The 17,133-nt window shown below is 41.8% G+C and overlaps 1 protein-coding gene across 1 annotated transcript in view; it reads left to right on the forward strand.

The window, feature by feature from the left end:
* myt1lb (myelin transcription factor 1-like, b) overlaps nt 1-17,133 on the forward strand; it is a 267,848-nt gene that overhangs the window by 154,275 nt on the left and 96,440 nt on the right. Inside the window, exons 9-12 of the mRNA XM_077238574.1 lie at nt 3,587-3,721; nt 6,838-6,928; nt 8,627-8,734; nt 9,783-10,000. Coding sequence (XP_077094689.1) covers nt 3,587-3,721; nt 6,838-6,928; nt 8,627-8,734; nt 9,783-10,000 — 552 coding nt within the window. The remainder of the gene's footprint in view (nt 1-3,586; nt 3,722-6,837; nt 6,929-8,626; nt 8,735-9,782; nt 10,001-17,133) is intronic.

Below are 17,133 nucleotides of genomic sequence, written 5' to 3' on the forward strand. Positions count from 1 at the left end.
CCATTAGGCTTTTTCGGAGATTATATTTCATGTAGTGTGTAATATGTAGCTGTTTGTGAATGTAAAATGTCTGAAAAGTAAAAAAAAAATCTAAGTGCAGATAAACTTACGTAGGTTTATAACAAATTTGCATAAAGCCAACCTGTGATCTTCATTGACTGCCGGTGAACAACATCTACTTTTCCTCGCTCAAACTCTGTAGTTGTAGCTGAGACTGGAGGAATTTGGTTCGTGCTGTTGACATGTTGAGAAGACGCTGTTTTCTGCTCTGCGAAAGTAAGTCCTCTTTACATGTACTCCCAGAGGATGAGATTGATACAGTAAAACCGACGCCACATTCTGCAATCAGTTGACTAATCACAACCGAATGGGCCATCTGACCAATCAGAGCAGAGTAGACCAATCTCAATAGACTGGGCCATCTGACCAATCAGAGCAGAGTAAACCATTCACAATAGACTGGGCCATCTGACCAATCAGAGCAGGGTAGACCAATCACAACAGATTGGGCCATCTGACCAAACAGAGCAGAGTAGACCAATCAGAACAGACTGGGCCATCTGACCAATCAGAGCAGAGTAGACCAATCACAATAGACTGGGCCATCTGACCAATCAGAGCAGAGTAGACCAATCAGAACAGACTGGGCCATCTGACCAATCAGAGCAGAGTAGACCAATCACAATAGACTGGGCCATCTGACCAATCAGAGCAGAGTAGACCAATCACAATAGACTGGGCCATCTGACCAATCAGAGCAGGGTAGACCAATCACAACAGATTGGGCCATCTGACCAATCAGAGCAGAGTAGACCAATTACAATAGACTGGGCCATCTGACCAATCAGAGCAGAGTAGACCAATCACAATAGACTGGGCCATCTGACCAATCACGGCAGAGTAGACCAATCACAATAGACTGGGCCATCTGACCAATCAGAGCAGGGAAGACCTATCACTGGGCCATCTGACCAATCAGAGCAGAGTAGGCTTTCGGAAAGGTGCAGTTTAGAGAGACCGGATCCTTTATCAAACTCAATGATAAACTCAAAAGAATTGAGGAAATCAATTGCATAAATTTTTTAAGCTAACAAACTCAAAGATGAAGTTAGTATTCATTGATTTTGCACTACACAAAAGAAAAAAAATAAATGCATTTTATTTAAATATCGACTAAGCTAACTCATACAATTTAATTGCATAAATATCATATTAACTCAAATATTTTGCAGTTAACAACTAGTTAGCAATAACTATACCAAAGTTGGCCTGAAGCTGATTTTGAATATTGTCATTATTTTCATTACAATTAAGCATATCTCTGTCAGGTCTCAGGTAAAGGGGAGGCAAGACCTCAATGCAGAGTTGATGGGCTTTTATTGAATCAAAAATAAAAATAAAACTTCTCTGTGGGGGAAAACAGGACTGGCTGGACTAGGCAGGAAACAACAGTGAGCATGTAAATACGGTGTACATACAACAATGATCTGGCACAGGACATACTGTACAGGGAAAAGGGATAGGGAATGAAATCAGGAGAGTAACAAGGGAGCACAGGTGGGGCAAATAAACCAATAATCAGGTAACAAAAAAAATGTTGTGTGTTCTGTTTTCTGACTTTTCTCCTTTTTTGGAGAATTTGGGAGAAAGACATTTTCTTTATGCAATACAGAATTATTTTTTGAATTTTGAAATACTGTATGACCTGAACATTTCATGATATTCACCCAGATTCATGTGTGTTTGTGAACAATATTGCAATACTTTAGTCGATGTTGTTTCAAGCACATATTCCAAAAGTTCGAGTAGCACTGAATTCTATTTTCAACCTCAGTCTAAAACTCTAAAACTGAGCCCACGTCTTTCACATGCTCTCATGCTATTCCTGTCTGTTTTGAGATTACTTTGATACAGAAGGCAACATGATGCCTGTTACTAGGTTACTCCATCCTTAAAATTTTTATCAGTGGTAACTGAAGCATACTTACTGTCTCACTCATTCACTCTCCTGTGCTCTCTCTATTTGAAGCACAGCCAATAGCCATTGACAGCCATCAGGAAGAGATGTCCTCTGCAGATCTAGGTCCAGGATACACTAACAAGAGAAACACTAACAAGGACAAAAGGTTGCAACTACATCACTGTTCACAAGTTTGGGGTCTGTATTTTTTTTAAAAATTAAAAAAGTCTCGTCTGCTCACCAAGGCTGCATTTATTTGATCAAAGATACAGTAAAAGTTGTAATAATGTGAAATATATTTACAATTTAAAATAACTTAATTTATAGTAAACGTAATTTATTCCTGTGACCAAAGCTGAATTTTCAGCATCATTACTCCAGTCTTCAGTGTCACATGATCCTTCAGAAATCACTCTAATATCTTGAAAGCAGTTGTGCTGCTTCATATTTTTGTGAAAACTGTGATCTTTGATGAATAGAAAGTTCAAAAGAACAGCATTTATTTGAAATATAAATATTTTGTAACATTATATAATGCAGTGCTACTTTACTGTCACTTTTGATCAGTTTAATGTGTACTTGCTGAATAGGAGTATTTTTAAAAATGATATACTGTATATTACTGGCCCCAAACTTTAGAGTGATAGTGTATATGTACTCATGTACTCAACACAGATTTCCATGGCACTTGCCGAACAGTAGCGAGGAAAAATATTTTGATTTGAAAAAAAAAAATTTGTTTAAAAAGAGTTGCAAAAAAATGCAGTTTTCTTATAATTTTTAGATGGTCAAATCAAATTTAATCTAAATATTGTTAAATTGCGATCATTGTGGTATCATTGATTTTAGATTTATTCACCCTTACCTGCTGCAGTGTCACGTTTCAGTCCAATGATGATGAAGAAGATTCAGATAGAAGTGTTTTTATTAACACAAAGTAAACTCAGGTGATCCACCATGATGCAAGACAGCGTTCAAGCACAAACACTCGAACAATACCGCAAAATGAATGTGAACTAAAGAGGAATTTAAATACACAGTGATGATGAACCAAATACAGACAGGTGTGCTTATAAATGAATATCCATGGTAACTACAGTAACTAGTGGTGGGAAATAGAGAACAAAGGAGACATGTGAGTGATGATAAACAACTAAGGTCCTGTTTACAGCTGGTATTAAGATCATTTTTAGTCAATCGGATCACAAGTCATCGACGCTAAATACAGGTGTAAACGGGGTCTAAAAAAGGTTTTGAGCTTGTCCACTTTGACCCACTTCCAGAGGTCGTCGAGGAAACAATTGACCGGATTGACAGAAGTGGTTGAAAGTGGATAAAAGAGATGGATTAAATCACCAGGTGTAAATGGGAATGTGTCTGCCTCATCTACTTGTGATCCGATTGACCAAAACGCATCTTATTAGCAGGAGTAAACAGGGCCCTTCATTCCATGAAAGTGAAACTAAAGCTAAACTGAACATAATGGTGACGTGGTTGTTTTGCATGTCAGTCAGACAGTTTCTTTCTAAGTAGGCAATTCTTGGACCAGACTTTATCAGTCCTCTTGCATATTTAGTTCTATACATAATGTGTCAATAATAATCCTGTGTGTGTTTGTGTATTCAGATTCTTCACGGTCGGGGAAAAAAGAAAGCCGCTGTCCAACGCCTGGCTGTGACGGCACAGGTCATGTGACGGGTTTGTACCCGCATCATCGCAGCCTGTCTGGATGCCCGCATAAGGACAGAGTCCCACCAGAAAGTAAGCACACTTCTAAACTTCACTGCCACGTTTGCTTGCATCTTCCTGAAATCTTTGCTATTTTTCATGTCGGCATAAATGAAAAGAGGTCATAATCATTGGTTGACTGTGAGTCTGTATGTGTTTGTCTGTGGGAACCAGTCTTCAGTTCTTTCTGCATGCCGTCCTCCTCCACACTAAAAACACCTGCTCATTCCTATGCAAAACCTCTTACCTTTTATCACTTTCAGTTCAAGTCAATGAGATTGGGATTTAGGTAAAAGCCTGAATAAGATCTGTGGTGAACATAAGCTCAAGATGGGTCATTCCTGCAGCACTAACTGATGTTTAGCTTTTCCGGCAAAAAATAATAACACTTCCTGGATGATGATGATGATGATGATGATGATGATGATAATGATGATGACCAGGCTTTTGTTGTTGTTTTACAAATGACTAACCGAAATATAAGTGATTGAGGACACTTGATTACTCATCAGTTGCCATAACAATAACCATGTTCTTAAAAGAAAAAATGTTATGTTTAAAATAATTCAATTTGAAAGAGGAGGGAAAAACCCAATAAACATCTGTAATATTTATCAGCTTTTCAAATTAGAAATTCAGTACCTTCGAACTTGACAAAATGAACATACACTCAAACCATATTAGTGAAATTACTTAAAATTCACCCCTGATCACTTCTTTGAGATGTTGTGATGAAAGAAATAATAAAATATAATAATAAATCATATAATTTACATCACCCAGTATATTAACCTGGTCATTCCAATGGACATCATCTTTCTCTTTAGCTTTATCTGTCTATCAATGAAATTCAAAATCAGTAATTGAATTCTAGTTTTGGACAATTTTACACCTGAATGTACAACGATTTTGTATTAACTTAAACTTTATTTTAAGTTTTCTTGAAATAATTTACAAGAAGTTCATACACTCTTTATACCTATATGAATGTTGCTATTGTTGAAGGAAATAGAGGAGCAGCCGTTGCAATATCACAGACATGCATGAATGCGTTTATTGTTTCTGTTGGTAATTACAACGCTATCTTAATGGAGGCCAGTTTAATAAGTTGGTTAGATTTCTCATTTTGTTTTAGATGCTCAATTAAATCCAGTTGAATAAACTGTAATAATTATAATCTGATGAAAGAGGTGCAGACAGGAAGAACGAGTGGGATTTCCTTTCATTCACCTTGAGCAAATCTCCAGTTAAAACATCTACGTGATCTACACATTTACGTGAATCATTAAAATGCATTAAAATATGTTTGTTTTTTTTATTCACAAATTAACCAGATGGCAATCAAACTGATGGCTTTGACTACATACTGAATTTAGTTAACAAAAAGATTTGCTTTTAAAGTGTCCAGATGGCAAGGCAGTTTGTGAGCTGGCGCTGGGGTGGCAAAGTAGGGGCGGTTTTAGATGACCATCACATGACATGTGTGACACACACTTACTGAAAGACTGTTTCATTATGCTGGGTCACTTAGTGGCTGTTATTATCTTCAGCCAACTTTTAGCTGCTCAAAACTGAAATGTTTTGTAAAACATTTTTTTAGACAAATATTTTAAAAGTAAATTTCACATATGGAATAAAGTAAACTCTAAGTAACTAAGTTAAGTAAAATTAAGAAAAAAATAAGTTACTTTAACTTGGCCAGGAAAAGTTTTTTGAGTGATTTCTACTTAGTTGAAATTTACTTTGCAGTACTTTTTACTCCAACAATATAACACTGAATTGTACCACACTTTTTAAGTGTTTATTTTACTTATAAACATCTAAGTAAATAATTCAACAGAGATTGTATAGACACCATGTTTACATAATATACGTAAAGTAGTAGCCATTTGAACACAGAGACCTTAATACTTGGAACACAATACACAATGACGGTAGCATTTGATTAATCGTTTTTGAGTATGAATGTGTCATTTTACACAACAGTGTAAATAGCGAAAAATCAACCTAATTAATTATTCATGCCCCAGTGCATGATGGGAACATCAGTATCAGAAAAGTTGAGTTTGTCCAGCTGACCAGTCAGATCACATTGTGCTTTTCAGAAGGAGGAGCTTCATAGAGACAGGAACTAAACAGAGCGTTACTGACAGACTGGGAAGAGAGGAGCTGCAACAAATATAGAATATGGGAAAGAAAAGAAAAAATAAGCAAACATGAAAACTTATTCTAGTAGAGCCCAAAAATAAAATCAAGACTTTGTAAAAGGGCATAACAGGTCTTCATTAAATTAAGCTTTACTTGCGTTCAGACACACAAAGACATGCATCTCAGTCGGTGGAGGTGAGCGGATCCTGCCTGCTGCTCAGTAATGAACATGTCAGAGTATGTTGAAGATGAGGGTGAGGGATTAAGGAGCTGATAATGATGAAGATGAGCACCGGAAGAGTGCCGGTCTGCTTGCCCCGGCCCACACTCACTGCCCCCACTCCAACGTCCTAATGAACAGTAATCTAATTCCAGTCGGTCATGGGCAGAGAAGACAAAGACATGCACAGATGAATAATAGAGTCTGGGATCAGAGAGAGGGAGGGTTTGCAGTTTGGGCAGGAATTTCATTGATTGCTGATGTGTGTTTAATGCAAATGAAAGACAAGTGCAGGGCTGAAACAATCAAGAGCAGCAACACCTCACACAGAATGACTAACTTTAGCTGACAGCTTCAGCTGGTGATGAGAGCATAATCAGGGATAGAGCTCTCTGTCAAACCGTCTGTCTGCATCACTCACAACTGAACGCACTGGAGTGTGCTTTACTTACAGCAACCAGCAGGGAATCTGATTAAAAAGAGGAACTAGAATAGAATAGAATAGAATAGAATAGAATAGAATAGAATAGAATAGAATAGAATAGAATAGAATAGAATAGAATAGAATAGAATACTCATGTGATTTGTACCACGACTCACGCTGCATGGTTCATGTGCATGCCATTGTTCTTCCATTAGCAGTGCCTTGCATGCCACTGTTTGATGTCTCTCGTTCTGAGCGTGCTGGTGATAATGACGAGTGTTTCACACTAATGCAGATGACTAACTGTGGGCCTCTAACTCCTAATCTTTCACCCTATTTCTCTCGCCTGCTGTCAAGTTCTTGCAATGTATGAAAATGTTCTTAAGTGCCCTACGCCTGGCTGCACGGGCCGGGGTCACGTCAACAGCAACAGGAACTCTCACAGGAGGTGAGTTCCTCTCCGTCTGGATGAGAGAACCGCTCATATGTTCATTATAATCATCTTTATTTTTCAGTGTCTACATTTAGAAAATCAGAGACCTGTCTAATTTTTCTCCATTCTTTCAGCAAATTTCTCAGTTGTACCTTTGATTTCTGGAGGTACAAGCATTCATTTATTATTTAATATAAGCAGTTACAAAGTCACAGTTCTTGGATAATAAATGTAAAGTATGTATTTTTTATATTAAAATACTTTCTATTTTAATGTATAGAGACTATAAGTAAACCATTGGTAGGCTGACTCCCTGAACACTAACTCAAATTGTAGTCTGTTTCTGATTGCACATTTTTACACATTTTAGGCAATCTAATCGGACTACTTTTTTATTCAATTTAGATTACTTTTGTTCAAACTCCCTTATGTCATAGATTCAAATAGGATTATCTTATCCCACATAGATATATATCAACAACATGAAGTGATTTAAACATCACATTACATCAGGGTATAAATTGTGTCAATGTAAATAGAAATGTAAAGAGAAAAAAAATAATAATTAAGGAAAATCAATTAATTGTGAATAATTTTCTGTGTGGATAATATGTTATCATGTATTCAATAAAAAGTAACTGTAATCTGATTATGAGCATAATATAATATAATATAATATAATGTAATTAATATAATATAATATAATATAATATAATATAATATAATATAATATAATATAATATAATAATTCAAAGTACTTAATTTTTGTAATCTGATAGCGTAATCCATATCCAAAAGTGGCGGACATGGGTGTTTTTGGGAAACCAGGTTGACATTTTTTTTTTTTTTTGGCAATTATGTTTGATGTTGCTAGTGATATAAAAGTAAAGACTTCTACAAATGCACATTCCCTCAAGCAGCTTTTAAAACAGCACATTGTTCTGTGGAAGTGCTTTGCGTGTGGATTGGGCTGATGAACTGGTTTGCGCAGTAATACTCTCAGCGTCAGTAATTAGCACCTCACTGACACCTCGCCATGGGAGACGGCCCACTCCAGACGGTCCTGAAACACACGCGACACACACACACACACACACACACACACACACACACACACACACACACACACACACACACACACACACACACACACACACACACACACACACACACACACACACACACACACACATACACACATACACACACACACCCCTCATGACTCTACCTACACTATAAAAATTATAATACAATTTTATATTCCTCCAATGCAAAGATAAGTACAAAGTACCTACAAGTTAAAAGGTTAGTTCACCCAAAAATTAAAATTATGTCACCCTCATGTCGCTCCAAGCCCGTAAGACCTCCGTTCATCTTCAGAACACAGTTTAAGATATTTTAGATTTAGTCCGAGAGCTTTCTGTCCCTCCATTGAAAATGTATGTATGGTATACTGTCCTTGTCCAGAAAGGAAATAAAGATATCGTCAAAGTAGTCCATGTGACATCAGTGGGCTAGTTAGAATGTTTTGAAGCATCGGAAATACATTTTGGTCCAAAAATAACAAAAACTACGACTTTATTCAGCATTGTATAAATCTTCCGGTTCTGTTGGGGATCCGCGTTCACGAGTCCGCAGTGACGCTATATATTTGTCACATATTGATGTGTCTTTGTAAAGCCATGTCCCTCACATTACTTTCTCTTCATCCAGCCTGTCAGGTTGCCCCATAGCAGCTGCAGAGAAACTGGCCAAAGCCCATGAGAAACATCAGCCATGTGATGGAGGAAAATCCAACCAGGCTTCAGATCGTGTGCTCAGGTAACAGACATTCTCATTGATGCTCTACCCTAGTGGGGAAAAAAAGCTATAACAAAATGTATTTAAAATACATTTATTTCGGACTAAGTATACTACAATTATCATTAATATATTTTCTGAGATATCACTTGAGACTTACTGATATAAATATTATAATTAAACTTTATTTGGAGTACTTTATGTTTCTTAATATTAAAGGGATAGTTCACCCAAAAAAGAAAATGCTGTCAGTAATTACTCACCCTCATGTTGTTCCAACCCCGTAAGACCTTCGTTCATCTTCGGAACACGAATTAAGATATTTTTGATGAAATCTGAGAGCTGGATCACTCCTCCATAGGCTTCTAAGGGATTGAAACTTGCCAGCCCCGAAAAGTTATTAAAGAGATCGTTAAAATAGTCCAAGTGACTACAGTGGCTCAATCTTAAGTTTATCAAGTGACGAGAATACTTTTTGTGTGCAAAAAAAACAAAAATAACGACTTTATTTCAACTATTCATTTCCTTCTCTGTGGGCCTCGAGTCAGTTCACGTAGTGTAATAGCGTAGCGCTTCTGTTATTATAAATCACACGTAGGCTCACTATTGGCCGACGCTGGTCATGTGTGTGATGCGTGTGACGTATAACAACAGAAGTTTAGACGTATAATAACTAAAGTTGTTGCTCCAATTTAGCAGACTTTAAGTATATACATGTTTTTGTAGTATACTTAGCATAAAATAAATGTATTTCAAATATATTTGAGTAAATTTTTTTATTTGGGTGTACGCTGTGAAAACAAGTGTATCTGTTTTTACAACAAAAAAAAGTCTAGCACAAATAGCTTTTCCAGAAGCTGAGATAAACATAATTATTCAAATTAAAAACATCACTGATCACTGTAAATGATATGATGAATATCCTGAATTTGCTTATTTGCTAGAACCTGCATATCTTACAAATAAGCACCAATTTGTTGGTTAATTTTTCTGTGCAACGCTTATCAAATGGATGCACTGATCATTGGCAGGCAGACACATGATACAGCATAAACTCTGTCTGTTTCAGGCCCATGTGCTTTGTGAAACAGTTGGAGATTCCACAGTATGGCTACAAAAACAACGTTCCTACTTCAACCCCGCGCTCCAACCTGGCCAAAGAGTTAGAGAAGTACTCCAAAACCAGCTTTGACTACAATAACTACGACAGCAGCAACATCTACAGCAAACGGCACTCTGCTGCAACCAAGCTCCACGGTCGGGACACACTGCCCAAAAGTGATGAGGGTAAGACGTCTGCTCCATGACATCAATATACGCAGCTGTTCAAAAATCTGGGGTCTGTGAGATTTTTTGGATGTTTTAAAAAAAAGACTCTTCTGCTCACCAAGGCTGCATTTATTTGATCAAAAATACAGTCAAATCAGTAATATTGTGAAATATTATTACAATTTAAAATATTAGTAGATAGAAGTAAACTGTATTTTCAGTCTTCAGTTTCACATCCTTCAGAAATCACTCTAATATGCTGATTTGCTGCTCAACAAAGATTTCTGATTATTATCAATGTTGAAAACAGTTTTTACTGCTTATATTGTTATGGAAATGTTTTCAGAAGAACAGCATTTATTTGAAATAGAATCTTTTGTAACATTATAAATGTCTTAAAGGTCCCATATTATGCAAAATTCACTTTTGCATGCTGTTTGGACATGAATGTGTGTTGGAACTGTGTGTACACAACCACCCAATAGTGATAAAAATCCACTCAATCCTTTTTTATTAATCCCCATAAATCATCAGCAGTGTCTCCCAACGATCTGTTTTCAGAATGCTGTTTTAGTGACGTCACTAAGTACAGGCCCCGCCCACGAGGGTTGACAGACACTGCCGTTCTAACATAGACCCTGATCGAGTTCACAGCTGCTGCACTGACGAGAATGTCTCCCAGCGTTGTAGGTGTTGTGTGGCTGGATGTATTAATCCACATAGCTCTCTCTAGTTACCCCCGAAATCTGAGGCAGCCGCTGAAGACGAGGTGGAATTATTTTGTTTTTAAAGAAAATGCTCCCTCAACTCGTAAAATTCGTTTATGTAACTTACTTGCGCACTTCTTATATCTTACTGTTTACTCAGCTCTTACGGTGAGTTTCTGAAGTAAAACTGACACTTCATCTTTTGTGTTATGTACAATAAACTTTATTAAATTCATCGGTATATGTTTGATCATCATTCGGACCTGGTCCGAAAGAGCAGACTTGTAGGCTATTAATAGTGGATACATACAAGCAGATGACAAATACGTTATAACCGTAATTAAACTACTAAACTATACTTGTTCCATCTCTATACAGCACTCTGACTCAATAGGCATTATTGTCCGACTCCGGGTCGAAATGAACACCGTTACTGAGAGTTTCTGATATTATTATCATCATTCTGTGAGATGAAATTGTCCTGATGCTGCGTTCACACCGGACGCGAATAGCTGAGCGCGAGCTTTTGAAGCTCCGCCCCCTGTGCCGTGCTCTTTTGCATTTAAAGGGCACACACTAATGCTGCGTTCACAACGGACGCGAATAGCGCGTCAGGCGCGAGTGATTTCAATGTTAAGTCAATGCAAAGATGTGCTACGCGCGTAAAAAATTCCTGCGGCGCGAATGAGGCGTAGAGCGCGGCAGACGCGAATACGCCTCATTCGCGCGTCAAGTTTGCGCGAATGGCGCGAATTGTGCATTTCGTACATTCACGCGTTTGACCCGAATTCGCGTCTGCCGCCCGAGTTGAAAAATCTGAACTTGTCATGGTTGTCAAAAACAGGACGGAAGCAATCGCAGGTCAAACTCAGTTCTTTATTGAACAGTAGGGATGCACCGATACCACTTTTTAAGGGTCGAGTACGAGTACCGATATTTTTTTCCTGGTACTCGCCGATACCGATACCGATGCCTGTTGTACTGGGGGGTTCTCGTTTTATGTGGCAATTTTCTAAGAACAACACAATGAGACTAATGAACATATCAGCATCTTTATTTTCAACAACTTAAATAAACTTAAAAAAATAATTCATTCTTATTGTGCTTATCACAAATTTTCAAAGCCCAAATTTCACAGAGTCCAATAACCTCCAAAGGGCAAAACCAAGGACATAATGAATGTAAATTTTACCTGCCTGTCACAAAGTTGTCAAAATGCTAAAGAAATCACAGACAACAAGACAATCAAATTTGTCATAAAGTGCCAAAGAAATCACAGAACAAATGTTTAACATAACACTGAGTAACAATGTAATCACAGCCGAAAGTGTAAAGTGAAATATTAGAGTGTACTATTAAATCTAGCAACACTATAACTGCAGGAAGAGTGTTTATAAGGATTAAGAAATATAAGCTGAGGATATACGTGAGGTATCGGTCTTTGGTATCGGGGTATTTTTACGAGTACGAGTACAAGTACATGAGCTTGGTATCGGGCCCGATACCGATACTGGTATCGGTATCGGTGCATCCCTATTGAACAGTGAAAAGTACGACAGGAACACGGATGTGGACTGATGACGCAGGGACCTCGATGGTCGAAGACGAACCCGTGAAGTGCAGTGGAAACCCAAACGACAATCCAACGAAGAGACGACGACGAATCCAACAGGAACACCACACGGAGAGACAAACATCCAACGAATCCAACAGGAACACCACACGGAGAGACAACATCCAACGATCTGACAAAGGAGATGAGAGAACTGTGAGAATATATGGTGAGATGAGATCGGCTGCAGCTGGTGATGTGATGACGATCAGCTGGAGCGGATCAAGGAATGACACTCATTCACGCCCACTACACACGTGCTTTCATACAACAACATAAACACGAGACGAGAAGGAAGCAATGAACTTGTATACCGTGACAGTACCCCCTCTCCTAGGAACGCCTCCTGGCGTTCCCAGACTCCCTTACCTGTCGATTGAAATCATCGATCAGAGAGTGATCCAGGATGTCTCTAGCCGGAACCCAACTTCTCTCCTCCGGACCGTAACCTTCCCAGTCCACCAAGTACTGAAATCCACGTCCCCTCCGTCTAGAATCCAGAATGCGATTTACCGAATAGGTGGTCTCCCCATCTACGAGACGCGGCGGGGGGGGAACCGGGACTGGCGGATTAATGCGAGCATGAAACACGGGCTTGATTTTTGAAACATGGAAAACGGGGTGAACCCTCCTGTACGCTGGAGGTAAACTAAGGCGGACTGTCACCGGACTAATGATCTTGGTGACAGTGAACGGGCCAATGAATTTGGGGGCAAGCTTATTAGAGACGGATCGGAGAGGAATGTTCTTAGTTGAAAGCCACACTTTTTGACCAACGACGTATACGGGAGGCTTTGACCGGTGGCGATCGGCCTTAGCATTGGTGCGCGCCCCCACTTGGAGTAGAGCCTCACGGGCTCTAGTCCAAGTGCGGTGACACCTCTGGATTAAGGCGTGAGCGGAGGGGACCGCGACCTCGGATTCCAGACTAGGAAAAATAGGTGGCTGGTAACCTAAACTACACTCAAACGGAGATAGGCCCGTAGCCGACACTGGTAACGTATTGTGGGCGTACTCCACCATGGAAATCTGTTGACTCCAAGAGGAAGGATTCTTAGAAACCAAACATCGCAACACCCTTTCCAGATCTTGGTTGGCTCTCTCGGTCTGACCATTGCTCTGGGGGTGGAACCCTGAGGACAGACTAACCGTCGCCCCCAGTAACTTACAAAATTCTTGCCAAAATTTGGACACAAACTGGGGTCCTCTGTCAGAGACCACGTCCATCGGGAGGCCATGTAAGCGAAAGACGTGGTCAATGACTGTCAACGCTGTCTCCTTAGCTGAGGGTAATTTGGGTAAGGGAATGAAATGAGCCGCCTTCGAGAACCGGTCCACCACAGTCAAAACGACTGTGTTGCCCTGGGAGGGCGGGAGGGCGGTGATAAAATCTAGAGCGATATGGGACCAGGGTCTCGAAGGGACCGGCAGCGGTTGAAGGAGCCCATCAGGCGGACGATTGGAAGTCTTACCAGTGGCACAGACCGAGCAAGCCAAAACAAAACTGTGGATGTCACGAGCCATAAGTGGCCACCAAAATCGTTGCTTGACTAAAAACTTAGTACGATTAACTCCTGGATGACAAGCCACGTTGGAGCAATGACCCCACTGTATAACGTCGGACCGTAATCCCTCCGGCACAAATAAGCGATTCGGTGGGCAACCGGGCGGAGGCATTACCCCTTCTAAGGCCGTCTTGACCTTCGATTCGATCTCCCATACGAGTGTGGAAACAAATAGGGTTTCCGGTAAAATGCACTCGGGAGTAGACGGGCGTTCGGAACGATCAAAAATGCGAGATAAAGAGTCGGGTTTGATGTTCTTAGAACCCGGGCGGTACGAGAGAGAAAAATCAAAACGACCGAAAAAAAGTGCCCACCGAGCCTGCCTGGAGTTCAATCTTTTGGCGGTTCTGATGTACTCTAGATTCTTGTGATCGGTCCAGACGATAAAAGGAACCCCCGCACCTTCTAACCAATGACGCCATTCCTCCAACGCTAACTTGACTGCCAACAACTCCCTGTTACCAATGTCGTAATTGCGTTCGGCTGGGGATAAACGATGAGAAAAAAACGCGCAAGGATGCATCTTATCGTCTGCGGGCGAACGCTGGGACAGGACTGCTCCTACCCCCACCTCTGACGCGTCGACCTCCACCACGAACTGACGTGAAGAATCAGGGGCAACGAGGATGGGAGCTGAAACAAAGCGGCTCTTGAGTTTGGCAAACACAGCCTCGGCTGTATCTGACCACCTGAACGGAGTTCTGGGGGAGGTCAAGGCAGTCAGAGGTGCGGCTAGTTGGCTGAAGTTGCGAATGAAACGCCGATAGAAGTTGGCGAACCCCAGAAACCTCTGCAGGGCCTTACGGGAATCTGGACTTGGCCACTCTACCACAGCCTTAACCTTCTCAGGGTCCACACGCATTCCCTCAGACGAAATGATGTATCCTAGAAAAGGAACAGACTGTGCATGAAAATCGCATTTCTCCGCCTTGACAAAAAGCCCATTCTCTAGCAACCTCTGAAGCACTCGTCGAACGTGTTGCACATGTTCCTGGAGAGACGAGGAAAATATCAATATGTCATCCAGGTAAACATATATGAACTGATCTATCATGTCTCGCAACACGTCATTGACCAGTGCCTGGAAGACTGCTGGGGAGTTGGACAGCCCGAAAGGCATGACCGAGTATTCAAAGTGCCCCCTGGGGGTGTTAAAGGCAGTCTTCCATTCATCCCCCTCCCTAATGCGAACCAGATGATAAGCGTTACGCAAGTCCAATTTCGTGAAAACGGACGCTCCCTGCAACCTCTCGAAGGCTGAAGACATTAACGGCAAAGGATAAGTATTCTTTACCGTGATGTTATTCAGCCCCCGGTAGTCAATACAAGGTCGCAGAGACCCGTCCTTCTTTCCCACAAAAAAGAACCCCGCCCCCGCCGGAGAAGAAGAAGGACGGATGAAACTGGTTGCCAGAGAATCAGAAATATATTTATCCATAGCCTCCCTCTCCGGATTGGAAAGCGAATATAACTTGCCCTTAGGCGGAGACTTACCTGGCAGTAAATCTATGGCACAGTCATAGGGACGATGCGGAGGAAGAGAAGCAGCCCGAGACTTACTGAACACTTCCTTCAGATCGTGGTACTCCTCGGGCACGTTAGACAAGTCCCCTGCCTCCTCCTGTAACACAAAAACAGGCACAGACGGACAAGCAGACATCAGACAAGACTTATGACATTCCTTGCTCCACTCCAGAATAGCTCTTTGCTGCCAGTCCACACGAGGGTTGTGATGAATGAGCCAGGGGTGTCCAAGAACTACAGGTGCCAGGGGGGAATCCAGTATATAAAAAAAAATAGTTTCTGAGTGATTGCCTGAGGTGATGAGTGTGATGTTTTCGGTGATGAGCGAGATGATGGGAAGTTCTTGACCATTTAATGCGTGTACTGCAATCCTCTGTGTGAGTGGTTTAAGGGGAATCTGAAGTCTATGTGCAAAAGTACTGTCCATAAAATTACCCTCAGCCCCGGAGTCCAGAAGTGCTTGACAGTCGTGCTGGTGAATTGACCATCTCAGTCTTACCGGAAGGAGGGTAGATGTGGATGAGGTCTTCTCGGCGGAGATCCCACCCGATAGTAGCCTCATACTTACTATCGGGCTTGGCCTTTTACCGGGCAGTTGTAGGCAAAGTGTCCCGAACCTCCACAGTATAGGCAGAGGCCCTGGGACCTCCGCCTCTCCCTCTCCTCCCGGGAAAGCCGAGCTCGACCCACCTGCATGGGTTCGTGATCGAAGACTGGGCTGACCACGTCCCTGCCACTGGACCGTTGACCCTCTGCTCCAGCTGGAGACCAAATGGACGGTGTTCTTCCCCCGACTCTGGTGATGCGAGCGTCCACCCTCAGAGCAAGCTCGATGAGTCCATTCAGCGTCGTGGGGAGGTCCAGGGCGTAGATCTCCCTCTGGACGCGGTCAGCCAACCCATGCAGGAACATGTCCCACTGCGCCGCCTCGTTCCACTGGCTTTCGGCCGCCAGGGTGCGGAACTCGATCGAATAGTCCGAGACCGACCTGTCACCCTGACGGAGGTCGGCCAACACCCTGGCAGCCTCTCTCCCCGCGACGGCCCGATCGAACACCCGTCTCATCTCTGAGGAGAGTGCCTGGAACGAGGCACAGCAAGGGTCTTGATTTTCCCACACCGCTGTCCCCCATAACGCCGCCTTTCCGGTCAACAGAGTAATGACAAATGCCACCTTGGCTGGCTCATTATTGAAAGTTCTCGGTTGCAGTGCGAAATGCATGGCACAACGTGTCAGGAATGCTCTGCAGTAAGCAGACTCACCAGCGTATGATTCCGGAACAGGTAGGCGTGGCTCTGATGTCGTAGCGATCTCTGGTGGTGTGGGGGGAACAGCTGGTGTGGGTGGCGCAGCGGGAGCACGAAGTAGTTGGATCTGCTGGGTGAGCTCGGACACCTGCGTCACCAAAGCTTGTACCGCACGACCCGTGTCCCCTAGATTCCTCTCCTGAGAATCCATTCTTCTCGCGCTGTGCTGAAGGAATTCCTCCAACGAGGTCGGCGAACCTGCTGCTTCCATAGCACGGTCAGATCGTTCTGTCATGGTTGTCAAAAACAGGACGGAAGCAATCGCAGGTCAAACTCAGTTCTTTATTGAACAGTGAAAAGTACGACAGGAACACGGGTGTGGACTGATGACGCAGGGACCTCGATGGTCGAAGACGAACCCGTGAAGTGCAGTGGAAACCCAAACGACAATCCAACGAAGAGACGACGACGAATCCAACAGGAACACCACACGGAG

This window comes from Siphateles boraxobius, unplaced genomic scaffold (assembly GCF_051911475.1).
Source record: "Siphateles boraxobius isolate OS27281-9 unplaced genomic scaffold, OSU_SipBor_1 22, whole genome shotgun sequence".
Taxonomy (NCBI): domain Eukaryota; kingdom Metazoa; phylum Chordata; class Actinopteri; order Cypriniformes; family Leuciscidae; genus Siphateles; species Siphateles boraxobius.